The sequence below is a fragment of the Mustela putorius genome, unplaced genomic scaffold (assembly GCF_011764305.1).
Source record: "Mustela putorius furo isolate JIRA1106 unplaced genomic scaffold, ASM1176430v1.1 tig00003871_pilon_pilon_pilon, whole genome shotgun sequence".
Lineage (NCBI taxonomy): Eukaryota > Metazoa > Chordata > Mammalia > Carnivora > Mustelidae > Mustela > Mustela putorius.
Genome location: NW_025422023.1, coordinates 10503138 through 10522456, shown reverse-complemented (window position 1 = coordinate 10522456; position 19319 = coordinate 10503138). Strand labels below are relative to the sequence as shown.

The 19319-nt window shown below is 36.4% G+C and overlaps 1 protein-coding gene across 5 annotated transcripts in view; it reads left to right on the top strand.

Annotated features, from left to right (window-relative positions):
* Positions 1-16044, top strand: part of CENPE (centromere protein E) — a 76939-nt gene extending 60895 nt beyond the window's left edge. For all 5 annotated transcript variants that reach the window (XM_013054032.2, XM_045067073.1, XM_045067072.1 and 2 more), the window contains 6 exons: positions 417-602; positions 7481-7593; positions 9653-9750; positions 11826-12009; positions 12959-13245; positions 15546-16044. In XM_013054032.2, coding sequence (XP_012909486.1) covers positions 417-602; positions 7481-7593; positions 9653-9750; positions 11826-12009; positions 12959-13245; positions 15546-15640 — 963 coding nt within the window. In that variant the 3' untranslated portion in view covers positions 15641-16044. The remainder of the gene's footprint in view (positions 1-416; positions 603-7480; positions 7594-9652; positions 9751-11825; positions 12010-12958; positions 13246-15545) is intronic.
* The last annotated feature ends 3275 nt before the right edge of the window (positions 16045-19319 follow it).

The following is a 19319-nucleotide window of genomic DNA, read 5'->3' as shown; positions in this document are numbered from 1 at the left end:
ACATGCCTTCGAATTTTTCCACATACCTGTATTTTTTAATTTTAAAACTAGGTAATAAAAATAAAGGAAAAGATATGTTATACGCATTACTTAGAGAGTCAGTTAATGAGTGTATTTCCTTTAAGTGGTGTTAATTTAAAATGTGTGTTTAATATGCCTAGCACAATACTAACCAGTAAATAAAATAACACTAACCCTTATAATATAAAATTTGGGTCTTTTTAATCCAAGAATCATCAGCTTCTAAATAAAGAAAACAATACATGTATAAATTGAGTGACATTTGGTTTCTCTTCTATCCTTTGATAGAATGCAATCTGAAACATTAATACCTATATATAACCATATTTGTCTTACACCTACATACTGTGATTCTGCCTGCATGGCACATCTCATATGTGGACTTTTTCTAACAGAAAATTCAGGAGCTGGAAACTTCACTGCGTGAAGCTAAGGAAAGTGCTAAGTACAAGGAAAGCAAGATTATAAAGATGCAGGAAGAACTTGAGATGACTAATGACATAATAGCGAAACTTCAAGCACAAGTTAATGAATCAAATAAATGCCTTGAAAAAACAAAAGAAATGATCCAAGTACTTCAGGTAACTTAACTAACTCATTTTCTAATAAATGGGGTTTTTTTTTCTTTTACTTTTGAATTTGGAGGATAATTTGGAACTCCAATCTTTTGAACTTCCTGTTACTTATGTAACATCTAAAGTTCAGTACTCAAGCTTAAAAAAGCAAGTGGAAATTTAGAAATGAAATGCAAGAGTAGATTTTCTTGTAAGATAATGATTATTTTCTATACTCCTAGAAAATTTGTTTTTTAAAGACATATATTCTTTATAATTTAAGATGTGTATTTTTATTTTTCAGAAAATAAAGCTCATCTAAATATTTACTCTTTATTAGATAAGTGTATTTTAAAATTCTTTTTTTTTTTTTAATTTAATCTCATTATTGAGCCCCACGTGGTTGCCTCTGGGCTGAATCTGATCTGTTTACTTTAGAAAGAACAGTAATTTGTCCTGGGATGCCTGGGTGGCTCAGTAGATTCTGCTCAGGTCATGATTCCAGGGTCCTGGGATCCAACCCCACATCAGGCTTTCCGCTCTGTGGGAAGTTTGCTTCTTCCTCTCCCTCTATGCATTCTCTCTCTCTCTCTCTCTCTCTCAGATAGATAAATAAATTAAGTAAATGAGGAGTGCCTGGGTGGCTCAGTGGGTTAAAGCCTCTGCCTTCGGCTTGGGTCATGATCTCGGGGTCCTAGGATCAAGGCCCACATCGGGTTCTCTGCTCAGCGGGGAGCCTGCTTCCTCTTCTCTCTCTTTGCCTCCCTCTCTGCCTGCTTGTGATCTCTGTCAAATAAATAAATAAAATCTTAAAAAAAAAAAAATTAAGTAAGTGAAAGGGAAAAAAGGAAGCATAGTAAATTGTCTTGACTGTGAATGCCATTACACAAGTCGTACCTTCATTCATCACATCTTCACCACTCCTTTTTGTTTTAGTTCCTACCCTTCTCCTGCTTCTTTTGCTTGAGTTTGACCCTAATAGGCACTTAAGTTTGCTATCTCTTCATTTCAGTTAAAATCAGGAGCAAGTCAAGAATGTCTGCTCCTTTCATCATTTTAACACTGTTTTAGAAGTTCTGGTTCATTCAATAAGACATGAAATAGAAGAGGCAATAAAAAACAGTCTCAATCTTATTAAATGTAAAGCTAAAAAACATAAGAACATCAATCGTAAAGCTTTATAATTTTTAAGAGTAATTATTTAATATGTCAAATCACATTTTTACTTAATCAAGATAGATTTGTTGAGTATCCGGTATAGGTTGGTTTTTGCTCTGGATGTCATGTGCACAGCAGTGGAAAGAAATAACAGCCCCTCGTTTCTTTCAAGGAACTTACATTCTGGTTCAGGAAGAGAGAAAATAAGAAACTATATATGTGTGTCAGATGGTAAAAAGTATGGTAGGAAAAAATTAAGCCAGACTAGACAAGGAGTGTGTGGGTACTAGGTGAGAGTGGGGGCATGAGGGAAGCAGATATGATCTTACAAAGGGTTGAGCTGAGGAGAGCTGTACCGCTATGCTGACTTGAGGGGATGGGTGAGCTATGTGGTGGGGAAGGGTCTTCCAAGCAAAGGAGATCACAAATAGTGTATGTATGTTTAAGAAACAAGAAAGTGATAAACCATAAGTGACTCTTAATCTCACAAAACAAACTGAGGGTTGCTGGGGGGAGGCAGGTTGGGGCGGGGGTTATGGACATTGGGGAGGGTATATACTATGATGAGTGCTGTGAAGTGTGTAAACCTGGCGATTCACAGACCTATACCCCTGGGGATAAAAACACATTATATGTTTATTTAAAAAAAATTAATTAAAATGTGCAAAAAAGAAAGAAAAAAGAAAAAAAGAAAACGTACAAAACAAGTATGTATGTTTAAGAAACATTCTCCTGAGCAGAATGAGCAAAGGGAAGAGATGGGAAATAAGGTGAGAAGTAGCAGAGAGTCAAATCATAAAAGGTCTTGCAATCTATTATAAGAACTTTGGTTTTTATTTTGAGTGAGACGGGAAGTCATCAGAGGATTTTGGCAAAAGGATATAATGGTCTGATGTAATTTTTTAAAGCCTGCTCTTTGAAAATAAAGTCCAGGAGGGCGTGTTTGTTAATGTGACATACCAACTACTACAACAAAGGGACCCAAACTACAGCAACTCCAACAAAAGGGAATCTTATTTCTCTGTCCTATACAAAAGTGTGAATTCCATGTGAATTCCAGCTTCCTTCCACGTGATCATTCAGAGGCTTACTTCTCTCCCATCCTGTTTCTCCACCACCCCCTCAGGGGCTGTTTTTATGTGTATGGTTAAAGCCAAGTTGTAAACTGTCCGTGCCTGGGTTCACAGGAAAGGGACAGATGGAGAAGCTAAAATTGTCTTAAAGTGGTACATACTCTTTCCTCATATTTCTTGGAGTCAGAGATGATTCCAGATTTTTTGGCTTGAACAACTAGAAGGATGGACTTGCCATCTATGGAGAAGGGAAAGACTGTCAGAAGAGCAAGTCTGAAACCGTGGGAGCTAAATCGAAACTAAGTTTTGGACACATTGAATTTGAAATGGCTATTGGGGACTCCCAACTTGAGATATGACTGAAGCAGTCATATGTATACACAAATCTATGTATGTATGTATACACATAGACTTGACGTGTGAGTTTGGGGAATTGTCAGCATATAAAAGTCATGAGACTGGACAAAGCCATGAGCATAATGGTTAAGAAATAAGGAGTAACCAAAAGATACCAAGATGGAGCAAGCCAGTTAGTTGATTGGGAGTGGGGGTGGGGGGCGGTAACAACACAGTGCAGATAGCGGTTTCAGTCTCTGCACAGAAGTGAAGGAAGTGGATCAAGATAGGAAGTAAGCAACAAATTTCTCCACATTCTGTGTAAATTGATACAGACATCTATGGAGAGATAAACATCTTTCCTGCTTACCAGAAATAACTATTTCTGGGTTATGGCATTGTATATTACCTACAGGGAAAGAAAGAACACAAGACTTTCATAAAATCTTCATATAGTTTTTTTTTTGGTATTATATAAACATTCTATAAAATGCAACAATGTTTTTAACTCAAGACTTGGCATAAGAAAACACTTTTAACCTATTCACCACTATTTTAAAACATCTTAGATATAGCTGTCTAATATAATAATGTAGGGTTTGTTAATTGAATAGAGAAGAAAGTAATTTGAACAAATGAATCATTGAAAATTTTGTTTAAATCTTGATACATTTCCTTTGTTACATCATTACAAATTGTTTATGTCAAGTAGCAGTGAATGGATCAAAAATTTAAACTGTAGTAGAACTTCATGGACATCCTGCATGAGGGGGGAAAAAAAAGATCTTATTTATAATGGCCACAAAATCTAAAATAAGATGATTGAATGACTAACCTTAACAAAATGAGGGCAACATATATGAAAAGAAAAATAAAACTTTAAAAAGAAATATAGAGGAGCATGTGGTTTATAAGAAACACACCATTTCCTAGATTGGAACCTAAATACTATACAATCCTAAGTTTTTCCCAAATTAATTCCTAAATTTCATGTAATTCAAATCAGAATTTCAAAGGAATTCTTTTTTAGATAGAGCCACTAGAGTTTCTCAACTGAAACTCTCTAAAAATACAAATGATAAATAGGTGTTGTTAACCATGAACTTTATATTTTCAGTCTTTTCCATTTATTCAGTAAATCTAAGACCATCAGTATTTCTTGAGTGCAGCTTTGGTCACATACTATATGTCTGAAATATGGAATTCTGTTATCTTTCATTTCTAATTCAGTATTTTCAGTTTTGATTTCTTTTACGTGAGAATGTTTTAAATAATGTTATATATGACTAATTTATTTCATTATATTGTGGCAAAAAACTAATTTCTGCATTTCTCAAATATATTGAAATTTTCTTTCTAGTGTCGTAAATGAATACCTTTTTTTAAGAGTTCTTTAAACTTTTAAAAGTAAATTAAATCAATGGAAGAGAATAGAGAGCTTAGATATAGACCAACACAAATGCAGCCACTGGATCCTTGACAGGAGAACAAAGGCAAGTCAGTGGAGAAGTTTAGTCTTAGCAACTAATGATGCTAGAACAACTGGACTTCCACAAACAGAAAAACAAATCTTAACACAGACCTTCTATCTTCCAAAAGGATTAACTCAGTTGATCAAAAATCCAAATGTAGGGGCACCTGGTGCCTCAGTCATTAAGCATCTGCCTTCAGCTCAGGTCATGATCCCGGGATCCTGGGATCGAGTCCCGTGTCAGGCTCCCTGCTTCTCCCTCTCCCCCGCTGCCTTGTGCTCTCTCTAAGTAATTAAAAAAAAAAAAAAAAAAAAAAAAATCTAAATGTAAAAGACAAAACTAAAAAACCCTCAGAACATAAAATAAAAAACCCAAGTGACTGGGTTTGATGGTGTCTTTTTAGATACAACATCAAAAACATGATCCATTAAAGAAAAAATTTTTAAGTTGGACTCCGTTTAAATTAAAAATATCTGCTCCGTGAAAGACAGTTAAGAAAATAAAAGGACAAGTCACAGACCAAAGGAAAAAATTCTGCAAAACACATATCTGATAAAGAGCTGTTGTCCTAAATATGCGAAGAACTTTTAAAACTTGATCATAAAAAAGAAAGTCGATTAAAATAAATAAAATCTTTTTTTTAAAAAAGTCAATTAAAAAACAGACAACAGGGGTGCCTGGGTGGCTCAGTGGGTTAAAGCCTCTGCCTTTGGCTCAGGTCATGATCTCAGGGTCCTGGTATCTAGCCCTGCATCGGGCTCTCTACTCGGCGGAGAGCCTGCTTCCCCCTCTCTCTGTGCCTACCTCTCTGCCTACTTGTGATCCTCTCACTCTTTCAAATAAATAAATAAAATCTTAAAAAAAAAAAAAGACAACAGTTCTGAGCAGGCACTCCACCTAAGAAGATATATGTGTGACAAATAAGTATATGAAAAGATTCTCAGCATGGTATGTCATTAGAGAATTACAAAATACCACTGCACAACTATGGTATCTCAAAATGCCATCATGGCCAAAATCCCATGCGCCACACTAAAAATGCTGGTGAGGAGGTAGAACAGTAAGAATCCATTGTTGTAGGACAGCAACTGGGACAGTCCATTTGAAAGAGAGTTCAGCAGTTTCTTAGAAAATTGCCCACACTCCAGCCAGTCACATGCTCAGGGAGGCACTGACATCAGCATCTGACTCAGAAGGTGGGGTATTGAACTGGTGCTGGGACGAAGCAAACACTGGGCTCCTCCAAGAATGAGCTTATCTTATGCTGTCATCCACCTCCTTAAGCTGATCATCTTTCATTTTTGGAGGTTTTGCATCTTTTTCGTCTTTGCTGGCCATGGTATGCGTGTAAACGTTTCTCTGGGCGTTGGGTTGGGAAAGCCTAGAGGAATAAAGAGAGCTCTCTAGGTCCCTATTTATTTATTTTTGTTTAAAGATTTTATTTATTTATTTGACAGAGAGAGTGAGATGACAAGTAGGCAGAGAGGCAGGTAGGTGGGGGCAGAGCAGAGAGCCCGATGTGGAGCTCGATCCCAGAACCCTGAGATCATGACCTGAGCCAAAGGCAGAGGCTTAATTAATCCTCTGAGCCACCCAGGCGCCCCTCTAGGTCCCTATTTAAATGGATTTTATTTTTTGTTCAATATCTATGGCTGTGGTACGGTGCTAAAAAGAAATGAGTGATTTATTCAGCAGTAATAAGAAATAAGCTATTGAGCCACAAAGACATGGATGGACCTTAAATGCACACTGTTCATTAAAAGAAGCCAAACTGAAAAGTGATTCCAACTATATGATATTCTGAAAAAGAAAAAACCAGGGAGACAGTAAAAAGATCAATGATTGCCAATGGTCCAGAAGGGGTAAGGGAGGGAAGGACGAATAGGTGGAACATGGGGTTTTTAAGATAGTGAATGTATTCTGTATGATACTGTACTAAAGAACATGTGTCTTTGTACATTTGTCAAAACCCATAAACTATACGATACAAACAATAAACCCGAACGCAGCCTGGAATGTATCAATATTGGCCCATCACTAAAATGTGATGTTAATAATAGGGGAAATGGACAACATGAGGAGGGAGACGGAGCATGACAAGGATATATAGGAACTCTGTGCTCTCTGCTCAATTTTTCTATAAACCTAAAGTTGCTCTAAAAATAAAAGTCTATTTATAAAAAAGTTTAAATATATGTATGTATTTACATATGATGTTTTTTCTCCAAGTAGAAAGTAGATGTATTTTCAGCACTGGAATGAACCATCTTTGAGTACAAATATCCCAACATTTTATAGTACTTTGGACCTTGAATTCAATTCTAGTTTGATATTTATATTGCCATTCTGACATCTTTTTATTTCATTTTCCTGATTTACCTTTGTCTACCCATTATTTTCAACCTTTCTGTTTCATTTTGTTTCTATCATTTTTAAATGAAGAAAAATTTGTTTTAGGAAATGAAGGGGCACCTGGGTGGCTCAGTAGGTTAAGTGCCTGCCTTTGGCTCAGGTCATGATCCAGGAGTCCCAGGATCAAGCCCCTTGTCAGGTTCCCTGTTCAGTGAGGAGTCTACTTCTCCCTCTCCATCTGCCCCTCACCCTGCTCATGCTCTCTCTCACTCTCCTCTCAAATGAATAAAATTTTTTAAAAAGTGGAAGTCATGTGTTCTTAATTCCCTGTTAGCTTCCAATAATTTCATGTATACTTCACATCAAATATGTACATGTTGTTCATTTTAGGGTTAAATTCTGTGCTTTTCACTTTTCATGTATTTGGAGTTTACTGTTTTAAAATGTTCCTGCCAAATCCTACAGCTCTTTAAAACTGCTCTGAAATTATTTTTCTCTTCTCTAAAAAAATTAGGACAAAGTTGCTTTAGGAGCTAAGCCCTATAAAGAAGAAATTGAAGATCTCAAAACGAAGCTGGTGAAAATAGACCTAGAGAAGATGAAAAATGCTAAAGAGTTTGAAAAAGAGTATGTCAGAATTTCTTATCTTTTTCAGGTTGCTTACCATACTGTTGAAATAGGTATTTTTTTCTTGTATTATGGAAATCTTCTGTATTATTACATATTTCTTTTACCTGTAGTTGGATATAAGTACTTATTTGAAATGTTTTAAAATCTGTGATTTTTTCTGTCTTTTTTAGACAGTTATTAGTTAGCGTATCATGTTTTGAAAATGCCAAATAAATACTCATAATTATCATTAAAAAAAAGAAAAAAAGTATGTCTTTGCCTTAACTGAACATGACTTTAATAGTTTAAGTTTCGGGAACCCTTAAGCTCAATCACTTAAGCATCTGCCTTCGGCTCAGGTCATGATCCCAGGGTCCTAAGATTGAGCCCCACATTGGGCTCCTTGCTCAGCAAGGAGCCTGCTTTTCCCTCTTCCTCTGCCTGCTGCTCCTCCTGCTTGTGCTCTCTCACTCTCTTGCTCTCTCTCTCTGTCAAATAAATAAATCTTTAAAAGGAATAAAAGTTAATTTTCCCATCTAAATTTTTTTGCATTAAAAAGTTAACTTTTTAAAATATATGAAAGTATTATTACTGCTTTTTAACCAACTGAGCCACCCAGGCACCCCTATTACTGCTTTTTAAAATAAATACAAACATCCACAGATTTTAAATTTGCTAAATTCTCATTACATCAGCAAAATTTTTTAAAAATAATCAATGATCATTTGATTAAAAATAATCAAATGATCAATTACTAACACACTATGTCTTTTGATGCTTCTTGCTATCTTAAATAAACAGCATAAAAAACGGTCTTTATATGCTTGAAATTGAATGTTAAGAACCTAAATATATGTGTATCTTTGTGTATTTAGCAGTTCGACCAAGGTTTCTGTTGGTTCTCTTATTTTAACTTGCTCTTCCTATTGTGTTTTTGTGTAAAATTGTATATCATTTTAAATTATGGTACCTAGTACCCAAAAAGCATGACTGAGTTCTTTTTATTTATATGTACTATATATAATGGCATGCCTGAGATTCTTAATGATATAACATAATGAACATTAAACAGTCAGAGACAGTGAATTGGAAATATAATATTGCCACTTATTATTATATCACCTTACATATAAGCTGTTTAATCTCTCTGGCCTTTGTATTCATAATCAGTAAGTACAGGTTTGTATTAGATGATTTCTTAAGACTCCTTCTGACTCCTAATGCTTTTTGTTCTTCCTCTAAATATTTAACAATGATACCAAATTTGCCCAAAAAGTAACACTCTGAAGCTTCATGCATTCTAACCAGCCTTCCACTGATAAGACTATGGGTTTTAGTGAAATTTACACCTATCAGTTTCCTCATTACAAAAAAGCAATTTCAGGGGCACCTGGGTGATGCAGTCGGTTAAACATCTAACTCTTGGTTTCAGCTCAAGTCATTATCTCAGGGTCCTGAGATCGAGTTCTGTATTCAGCTCCACACAGAGTCTATTTGCTTTTTTCTCTCCCTCTCCCTCTTGCACGCTCTCTCTCTCATATAAATAAATGTCTCTCTCTCTCTCTCAAATAAATAAATAAATCTTTTTTTAAAAGGCAATTTTACATATAGAATAGAATCAGCAGATACTTTCAGAGTCTCTAAAAGCAGAAAGTCTCATGATTTAACACTGCTGATTAACACTTAGGCCAACAATTCCTAAAATGTCACTTTCTACTAGGGAACAGTGAGCAGAATTTGACCTTTGTATCACATTAGACTAGAGCTGCAGTCAGGGTTTGCTTCCCTGACAGTGTTGAAATAGGTAAAAGTTCTTTTCACTTTTATGCTCTGGTAATTGTATCTGATTAACAAAGCTATTGGGCTTCCAGAAATTTAAAAAGAATTTTAAAAATTACTCCTGCAACCAAATAGAATATTTCCAATTTGATGGCATTACACCTATAAAATACTTGATACCCTACTGCAATTTATGGGTTTTATGTCAATGTGATATAACTTATTGATAGTAGTTCTGTTTATTCTTCCATGAAAAATTAGTTACAAAGCTTTTACATGTTTCTGTTGTTCTTTTTAGAATTACTTCTACAAAAGCCACTGTAGAATATCAAAAAGAAGTTATAAGGGTATTGAGAGAAAATCTGAGAAGAAATCAACAAGCCCAAGATACCTCAAGTAAGGAGAAAATACTGATACTGCCAGATCCTTTCCATCTTATTTCTCAATATACTTAGACCTTTTGAAGACTGTTATATTTGTGACGGTCAAGAATAAACTGTTAATGACTAAGTTAGAAAAAACTATTTTTGAAATGAATTTATTGGGATCATATTTATCCTGTCATATCTCTTTAGTTTCCTGTAATCTCAACTATTTATCCATTATAGATTCTAAAAAAATAAGAGTTTTACCTTTGCATTATCAGATCTTTACATGTGGGTGAAGATATCTTCAGTACTATAAAAGAATGATGTAACTAGCAAGGTAAAAGTAACCTTCCCAATAAAGATACAACCATATTGTAATAGACTTTAACCATATGCACAGCAAAAATACAATCAGCACACCGTGGAAAAAAGGAAATAATATCCTACATGTTCTTAGTACTGAAAATAGAGTTAATGCTTACTTGCAAAGTCATTCAAATTTATCTTTTCAATACAGTTTTCAAGTCTAATGATCAAATTTCTGCATGTACATTCCTCAACATGTACCTTTTTCCATATAACTCTCTTTGTTTCATTTGAAAAGAGAGGATGTTGAACAGTACTTGGGACAGCTTTGTGTAGTAAACAAGCAGTGAACTAAGTCAGGACCAGTCCTCATTTGATGGCTTTATGAAATCAAGGGGATGATACCTGACCTCCATATATATATTTATATATATGTGATATATATAAACTATATATAGTTTACATATTATATTGTATATGTATACATATATATTTTTACATATATTACATATATACATATACATTTATATATTTACATATTGTATATATGTGTGTATATATTTTTTACATATTGTATATATGTATGTGTATATATGTAAATATATGATATATTATAACACATATATATGTATTGTAAGGCTCAAACTGAAAGTTATGTGTAAAAGCACACTGAAAATTCTGAATGTCAATCCAACATAAGGTAATACTTGTGTGTATTATTATCCACACATTTTTTTAAAAAATGAGATAGTTTTAAAGATGTTGTCTCATACATGTTTGACCTGAACTTCTCTAGTATCTGTTGCTGGAGAAGTTCACCCCTACCTGGAAAACTTTAAGAGACAGAACTAGAAACAAGCATGATTTGTTGTCATTGTTTCTTTCCCAGGTACATATATCTGAACTCAGAGTAATTCGAAAGAAAATGGACTTTGAGTATCTTATCCCCACACACCTCACCCTCTTTTGTAAATTGTCAGTTAAGTGGTGGCTTGTTCTACTCTATAAGTGCATCAAATTTTTAGACATTTTTAAATGCCTAAATATTTTTTTTTAAGATTTTATTTTATTTATTTGACAGAGAGAGGTCACAATTAGGCAGAGGGGCAGGCAGAGAGAGAGGAGGAAGCAGGCTCCCTGCTGAGCAGAGAGCCCGATGCGGGACTCGATCCCAGGACCCTGAGATCATGACCTGAGCCGAAGACAGAGGCTTTAACCCTTAGCCACCCAGGCACCGTAAATGCCTAAATTTTTAAATGCCTTTAAATTTTAAAATTTACAAAACATGTCCTTATCTTTTTTTCACACATATAGTGTAGAATACTTAATAATATATGCTTTTGTATCATTCTGAATTTTATTTAGTTACAACTATGTCTTGAGAATTTAGAGCGCACTGAATGACTGGTGGTGGACCCCACACACACATTTTGTGCTATGAGAAGCCCTCCAGGGTGTCCACTGATGCAGAGGAGAGAGCAGGGAAGGACAACACTAATGGGGGGGTGGGGCCTGCTGCTGCCCTCATAGTGGAAGCTTCCAGCCAGCAGTGTTGTGCTGATGGAACTGGTGGCTGGAGAGAAGGGGGAGGATTCTAGGGACAATTAGAAGTGTTGATCAAGCAGGCTTAGCAGAGGAGGTAAAAGGAGGAAGGAAGGATGGCTTCTAGGGACCTGGTGGTGATTGAGATAGTCTGGTTTTTGCAGTGACTTAATGGCTGTTCGTAGTATTTCCTCTATTTTAAACTTTGGAGATAATGAAAATGATGCCCTATTGGTGTATTTGCCCCCCTCACAGTTGTGTCAGAATGTACGGACTCTCAGCCTTCAAATAAACCCTTAACTTGTGGAGGTGGTAGTGGCATTGTACAGAGCACAAAAGCTCTTATTTTAAAAAGTGAATATATACGGCTAGAAAAAGAAGTCTCAAAGTTAAAGCAGCAAAACGAACAGCTAATAAAGCAAAAGAATGAACTATTAAGGTAAGATATGCTTACGTGATATTGAAAGTATGCTTCTGGCTATTACATGTGGGGAGTTTGGTATATACACCTTCATACAAGTTTTTGCAGTTGGCAACCCTTCACGCATATGGGGAAGTAACTTTTAGAATATATGTAATAAATGTTTTTTAAAAGGAATAAGACTGTACTACCCCCATTCCAGATGTTTGCTATCTGTCAATTGACCTATTTTTAACAAGGCCAGAAACAGGAAGTTAAGAAAAATCTTTAAGGGGCAACTTAAATTCTTTTTTTTTTTTTAAGATTTTATTTATTATTTGACAGAGAGAGGTCACAAATAGGCAGAGAGGCAGGCAGAGAGAGGGGGAAGCAGGGTCCCTGCTGAGCAGAGAGCCACTTAAATAGACCGCAAGTCTGCATACCCAAGTCAAAGGAGAACTCATGGAGTCCATTATTATTGTAGCCTATTTTCTTTTTATTTTATAAACAATTCTAACAAATTTAATATTTGGCTTTTATCAACAATTAGAATCTTGTGCCAAGCACTTTATCAATGATACAATAGAAGAACAATAGGTAGTAAACAAATAACTGTACAACTAATTTTTTGCAATGAGTGCTATTAAACAGCAAGAACAGAAAACTACAACTAGGATCTTTTCTAAATGTGGGGAGGAGTGATGGTGAAGAAACTGATAAAAGAGTAGCTGTGGAAAAGGGCAACAGTTAGGTCAGATGAAAGGAGAGACTGGAAAGCCTTTTAGGCAGCGGGCAACAAGTGCACAGGCTTTTGGTCACAAAAAATAACCAGTTAGTGGAACTGAAAGACACAGAATGTGGCCAGGGAATAGAGAACAAATGTACCAGGTGAATAAATGCAGGAATTGTACAGACTTACAGTCTCTCTCTCTCTCTCTCCTCTCTCTCTCTCTCTCTCTCTCTCTCTCTTTTTTCTCCTCTGTTCAAGCAATAATCATCATCTTTCCAATGAGGTCAAAACATGGAAGGCAAGAATCCTTAAGAGAGAGACTCAAAGAGAAGTTAGTTGTGAGAATTCTCCACAGTCTCCTAAAGTGACTAGAACACCTACCAAAAAGAGGCCGCATACACCTTCTCAATGCAAGGAACGGAATTTACAAGATCCTGTGCCAAGGGAATCACCAAAGTCGTGGTTTTTTGACAGCCGATCGAAGTCTTTACCAACGCCTCATCCAGTTCGTTATTTTGATAACTCTGGTTTAGGCCTTTGCCCAGGTATGTAAATATACTGGTTCTTTGGAAATCAGGGGATAACTGTCAGAACTTATCTTTAATTTGTGGCCCTGAAGGGCAAGGTTAGACAGATATAGTTGAACAAGCTACAGTGCACAGACTTCATTTGGCATTTCTGTTGTAAGAAAGTTTCTCCAAAGCACAACACTGATATCCATCATTTTTTACCCCAAACTGAGTCTTTATTCCACCTCTTAAACCTTCAACTTTTCCCTAAGATATCAGAAACTCTATTAAAAATATGAAGACACTACCCTATAAACAAAACTTTCAGTGAAGAAGCCTTTCTTATCAATGCGGTGGGCCAGTATTTCCAATAGCATTATCCTCATTTTACACAAGCGAGATCATAGACTTGTTTCATTTACTTATTAATTTATCCAATCAGCAAAAAATTTTGGTCTCCAACTATGTGTCAGAGATGAGACCCTGATGGTACATTAATAAGCTAAGCCAGACATGGTCCCCACCCTACAGAAGCTTACAGTCCTGCTGAGAGATACAGTAATCAAGTAATCAAAAATAAAAATAGGTAAAATTCTAGAGCATAAAAGGCTGTGAGGCATATAATAGGCTTTTGTTTCAGGAATAGTAAGGAAGTCTTCCTTGAAGAAGGACTCGGAGATCTAAAAGGTTAATGTGAGTCAGTTTAACAAAGAGAGGAGGAAGACGTATTTCAGGCAGATAGAACAGTGACACCCCCAGGGTAGGACGGACTGTAATCAGGGTCGGGGCTGAAAGAAAGCAAGCTGGCCAGAGCACAGTGAACCCAAGCTGCTGGGGGTGGAGGCAGTGCCACCAAACAGAAGAGCCAGGTGTGGCAATTTGTCGATTGTATAAAGGAATTTTTACTTTTTCCTGAAAACATATAGACAAAGACTTTGAAAGATTTTAAACAACATGATGGGGGGAATCACAATGAGTTATAAATTTTGAACACAGAACCTTAGCTCTATGGTGACCAACAACTAATAGGAGCAAGAGTTGATGACAGTTGTCCAAGCAAGAGGTGTGATAGTAGCGGGGACTTGAGCAGGCTCAAGGGAGATAGAGAGAAATGGATGGATGGGAGAGATTTGGGAGTAAAATCAGCAGTGCGAGGCTCCTGACTGGTTGGAGGGAGGCCGTGTCAAGGGTCACCCCCACCTCAGCCCAGGTGCCAGACACAGAGGGGTGGATGGAGGATTGGCAGAGTGCTCTGTCCTACTATGGTGCCCTGAAAAACTGAGAAACTTTTAATCACCTTTTGATTTCATCTGATAGTGCAAGGGACATAGACTGATATGAATTAATTCAACCACAAATAAAGATGCTTGAGTCTTTTTATCAATATATGCATCACTCTAGTACTGTTTTTAACTGACGTAAATAAAAGAGTAAGCTAGAAGAATATATGAATCAAAAACTGACCAATTCAGGGGTGCTTGGGTGACTCAGTTGAGCGTCTGCTTTCAGCTCAGATCATGGTCCAAGTCCTAGAATCAAGCCCCACATCAGACTCCCTGCTGAGCAGAGAGCCTGCTTCTCCTTCTCTCTCTGCCTGCTGCTCCCCCTGCTTGTGCACACTCTTCTCTCTCTGTCTGTCAAATAAAATCTTAAAAAAAAAAATTTTTTTTCAGAATTAAAGGATATAGTCCCAGCCTGAATTAGTAAAATACCATTCAAAAAGAATTTTAATGTTAGTTTTTAATTTGAATTATAAAAAGATAAATTTTCTCAACAACTTGAGATAATTGCAAAGACCAGGTATGTGAGATTTATTTTAATTAATCATTTGAAAATGAATATTGCTTATAAACATAAATACAGTTGAAGTGCTTTTTAAAACCTCAGAGTGTTCAAAGAATGACTAAATATTCTCCAAAATATATACTATTTGCTTAACACAGCTTTTTTTTTCCCCCCCTAAATTTAGGGCCAAGGAAAATTAGACTCAATCTGTGTTTGATTCACTTTTAATCTCAAACTTAAGTGACACTTTATTACTTCTTGGCTTTATATACAAAACGGGTTAGGGTTAGGGTTATAACAGTTCTGTAACAGTTGATTTTATGAGAAAATAGACAGTAAACAGTAAACTTCTCCACCTCAGATGAAGTGACATTCACCTTTTTAATGACCAAACATGAGGACATTAATGACCATATTGTCATTTTTCATGCTTTATATCTCTACTGTCTTAAAATCGTTTCCATTTCCAGTTGTATTCAAACTGTGTCTGTGTGCGTGTGTGTGTGTGGTTTTTAATAAGATTACTTTTGGATTTTCTTGTCTTTTCTCAGAAGAACAAACTGCTGGAGCAGAGAGTGTGGGTCCTCAGCCAGCTCCGTGGCACACCTCCTCAGGAAAAGATGCACCCGAGTGCAAGACACAGTAGACTCCTTTCCTATTGCTTTTCTGGGGCCCCAGCATTCCCTGCTTGGACATGACTGTTTATTCCTTCATGTGCCTGTCCCTGGCAATGTTATCACAGCCCAACTTAATCTCAATTCAGTTTTCTTTTTGCCACTTGAAATCGAAGATGAAGGAATAGAGATTAATGCCTTCCAGTAATTTAGAATGGTGATAGCAATATCTTCTTGAATGTGGTAATACTTTAGAAGTTGAATTGTTTGTATTTATTTATATATTTTGTAAAGAATAAAATTATTGAAGGAATGTTCCAGTCTTTCCATGTATACATAAAATGTATTCATTTTTATTAATGTAATGTTATCCACATATGACTTAGATAATTCCAAGGCATGATGCATACATTAAAGTGTCATTTAATTAACAGAATTATAAGCTCCTTTTTAAGTACCTTGAACATTCAATAAATGTTTAATTAGTGGTTCTGAATCACAACTCCCTATAATGGTTTAATGGTTTCTTGGTGGGGTACTCAGGGTATATTTGGCTCCACTTGTTTGTTGAATTTTTCAGAATCTCAGAATTTTGCTATGAGAATATATACATGCTTTCGGGATTTAAGTGGCTAAGGGATAGCAAAGTGCTATGACCTCTTCATTTTCTAGGCTAATCTTTCTTTTGCTATAATAAATACAAAAATTCTCTCTCACTTTTCTGTCATCCACTAGCCCCTTAGACAAGCACTTTAAATTGGTTTGTTACCAGATTTTGTAGTCTACTGCATTTTACTCCCAGCTGGAAGAACTTTATGGACCATGTAGTCTACCCTTTTATTTCAGGCATGAGGAAACAGCACCAGAGTTTCTATCGAAGTAGAAAGTCTTCTAAACTGAGAGTCCCCACAGATATATAAGGCATCTATGGATGGGCTTCATGCAGTCTGTAAAACCTCGGAAATTTTATGTTAATTTGATAATTTTGTCATTTTTCTAGGATACTTGGATCCATACTTTTATCTTGTTATTAAAGGGGAGGTTAAGAATTGTGGTTTTAGGGAGGTTTTATAATATTAATTTTGTATCATAAGACGTTGAAAAACCATATAAAACAGCAAGTTGCATAAGGTCTAGAACAGAGTTAGTGATTTCAACTCATTCTTGGCTCTTTGGTAAGATTCATTCAAAGAAAAAGATTATGAATTACATCATAGCCATCATTTTACAATCCATGGATGGATATTTTCCCTTAATATACTATCATAGGAATTCAACAGGGGTAAGGAGAAGGTGTCCCTTCCTTTAATTCTCTCCCCCAAGCCTGCATGTCTCTTCAGAGTCTTGTTTCTCCTTTTCACTCTTCGGCAAATAAGATACTATGACAGAGCTATAGATGAGATTCTTTACCATGTCTGCTCCTCTGCTGAATAAAAGTAATTCAAAGTAGTAATTTCACCTGGATATAAAACTAAGGCCACTAAAAGTATAATCAGTCATCAAGTATCTGTCCAGTCCGTATAATGTTGCTTAACTCTAAAATTTGGATGTCCATATTCTTCCTCAGCTTTGGGAAGTTTGGAGCCATTATTTCTTCAAATAAGTTTTTTGTCCTTTTTTTCTCTACTAGAAGTACCATAATGCATTCATCGGTTCATTTGCTGACGTCCCATAAGTACCTCAGTATTTCTCCACTTTTCTTTCTGCTTTTTTTTTTTTTTTTTAATTTCTTCCCTTCTTCTTTGATTCTTCCTGCTGCTTGATCAGGTCTGCTATTGAACCCCACTAGTAAATATTTTTAATTCAGTCACTGTATTCTTCAGGTCCAGAATTTCTGTTCAGTTCTTCGTAATAGTTTTTTTCTTTGTTAATAACGTCATTTTGTTCATACCTCATTTTCCTGATTTCATTTAGTTGCCTATTTGCATTCTCTTGTAGGTCATTGAGCTTCTTAAAAACCATCATTCTGAATTCTTTGGTAGTTCATAGATCACTGTATCTTTGAAGTTGATTTCTGGAAATTTATTTCGTCCTTTGGGTCATGTTTCGTGTGTGTGCGCGCGCGCGCCTTCTGAGTTTTTGCAAAGTTTTATGCATTTGGAAAAGCAGCCACCTATTCTAGTCTACAGAGATTCTGGGGATCTCTGAAACCTTTTTAGGAGGTGTGACTTCTGGGCTGTGAGTATAATTTGCCAATTAGAGAGGTTTACGAATTTCTCTTCTAGGAGCTGGATCTCTTGCTCCCTCTGGTGTCTGTCTGCAGTACAGCATGTTCCCTGCTCCTTTCTTCTCATTGGCCCCCAGGAATCCCGTCTTTCAGCTCCCCAATAGCATCCCAGGTAGGCAAGACAAATATCAGTCTTCGACAGCCCTGCAAAAAGTTGGAACACAAAGAACATACTCCACTCTTCTCACTCTCTCCCAACCGTGATGAACCATTCCAGCCTCCATCTGGGGCACTGTAAGCCCTATAGTGCCAACTGTTGCCAGTACCATCAGCACTCCAAGTCAGGCAAGACAGAAACCCTTGGGCTTCCCTACAAAAGGCCAGAACTCTGGGTTAGTTTTCCACCCTTCTCTTTCCCACTACTCTCCTGGAGAAACCAGGAGCCAGAGGCTGAGCTGTGATGGCTTGGGCAAAGGGTGGGGTCGGTGGAACAAGAGGTAAAGGGAAATGACCCTTCTTGCCCATTTCAATGCAGCTGTTCTCAGCTCTCCCCTGACCTGGGGTACTGCAGCTTCCTAACTGACTTGAGTTCTCATAAAGCTATTTTAGTCTGTATATTGTTTTAAGTTGGTGTCTCTGTGAGAGAAATAGAGGTAGAGCTTTCTAGTCCTCTGTGTTGTCAACATCTCCCTCAGAATGTTGCTTAACTCTTATGATCTGGGTTTCAATATCATGATAAATGTCTGTGAAAGTCAACAATGAAACATGCAAAAAGGTTAAAAAGCAGTAATGTAGTCAGACACTAAAATGGTCTGGAAAGTAAAGTCAAGACCAAAGAAGACAAATAGATCATTAATCGTGGGAAACATTTTCTGGAGAGCCTGACAAAATTATATCCAGAAAACCTAGTAAAAGCCTACCATTTATACTCAGCAAATATTTAACTGCTGTTTATTGTGTGCCAGTCACTGAGCTAGGCACCAAAAGTTACTGCCTTTGCAAACATATTTAGTTGGAAAACAAACATCTCATAATATGTGCTGACTGCAACATAAGAACGAAAAAGATATGGTCCCTAACCTTGAAGAAATTTAGTCCATGGAAAATACACATGGGTAAGAAAATTTTTGCAACACCACATTACTTAGTCTGTCAGAGAGTCAGCATTATTGTTGGAAATCAGGACAAAGGGAGGCTCAAGAAAGCTGCACAAAGAAAGAAGTGTTAGACTTGGCCTTGATTAGAGAATCCTCATATCCATAAAAAATGTATTCTAAAACCCTCAGAAGTTAAAGACATTGTTACTAAAGCAAGGAGCACAGCTGAGTATTTTTAGAGATCATTAGACTCCGTTAGAAGCTACCCTGGGCAATGAGAGACCGTCTTACCAAAGACTTTATGTGCATATGCTTATAGATGCAGAAATTAGATCAGAGATTTTTTTCAATCCATTTTTGCCATCTGCTGTAATTATAGTCATCATTAACACTTATTAAGTACAAATGTAACAAATGGTGTGCTGGTAGTTGTGAGTGCCTGGTCAT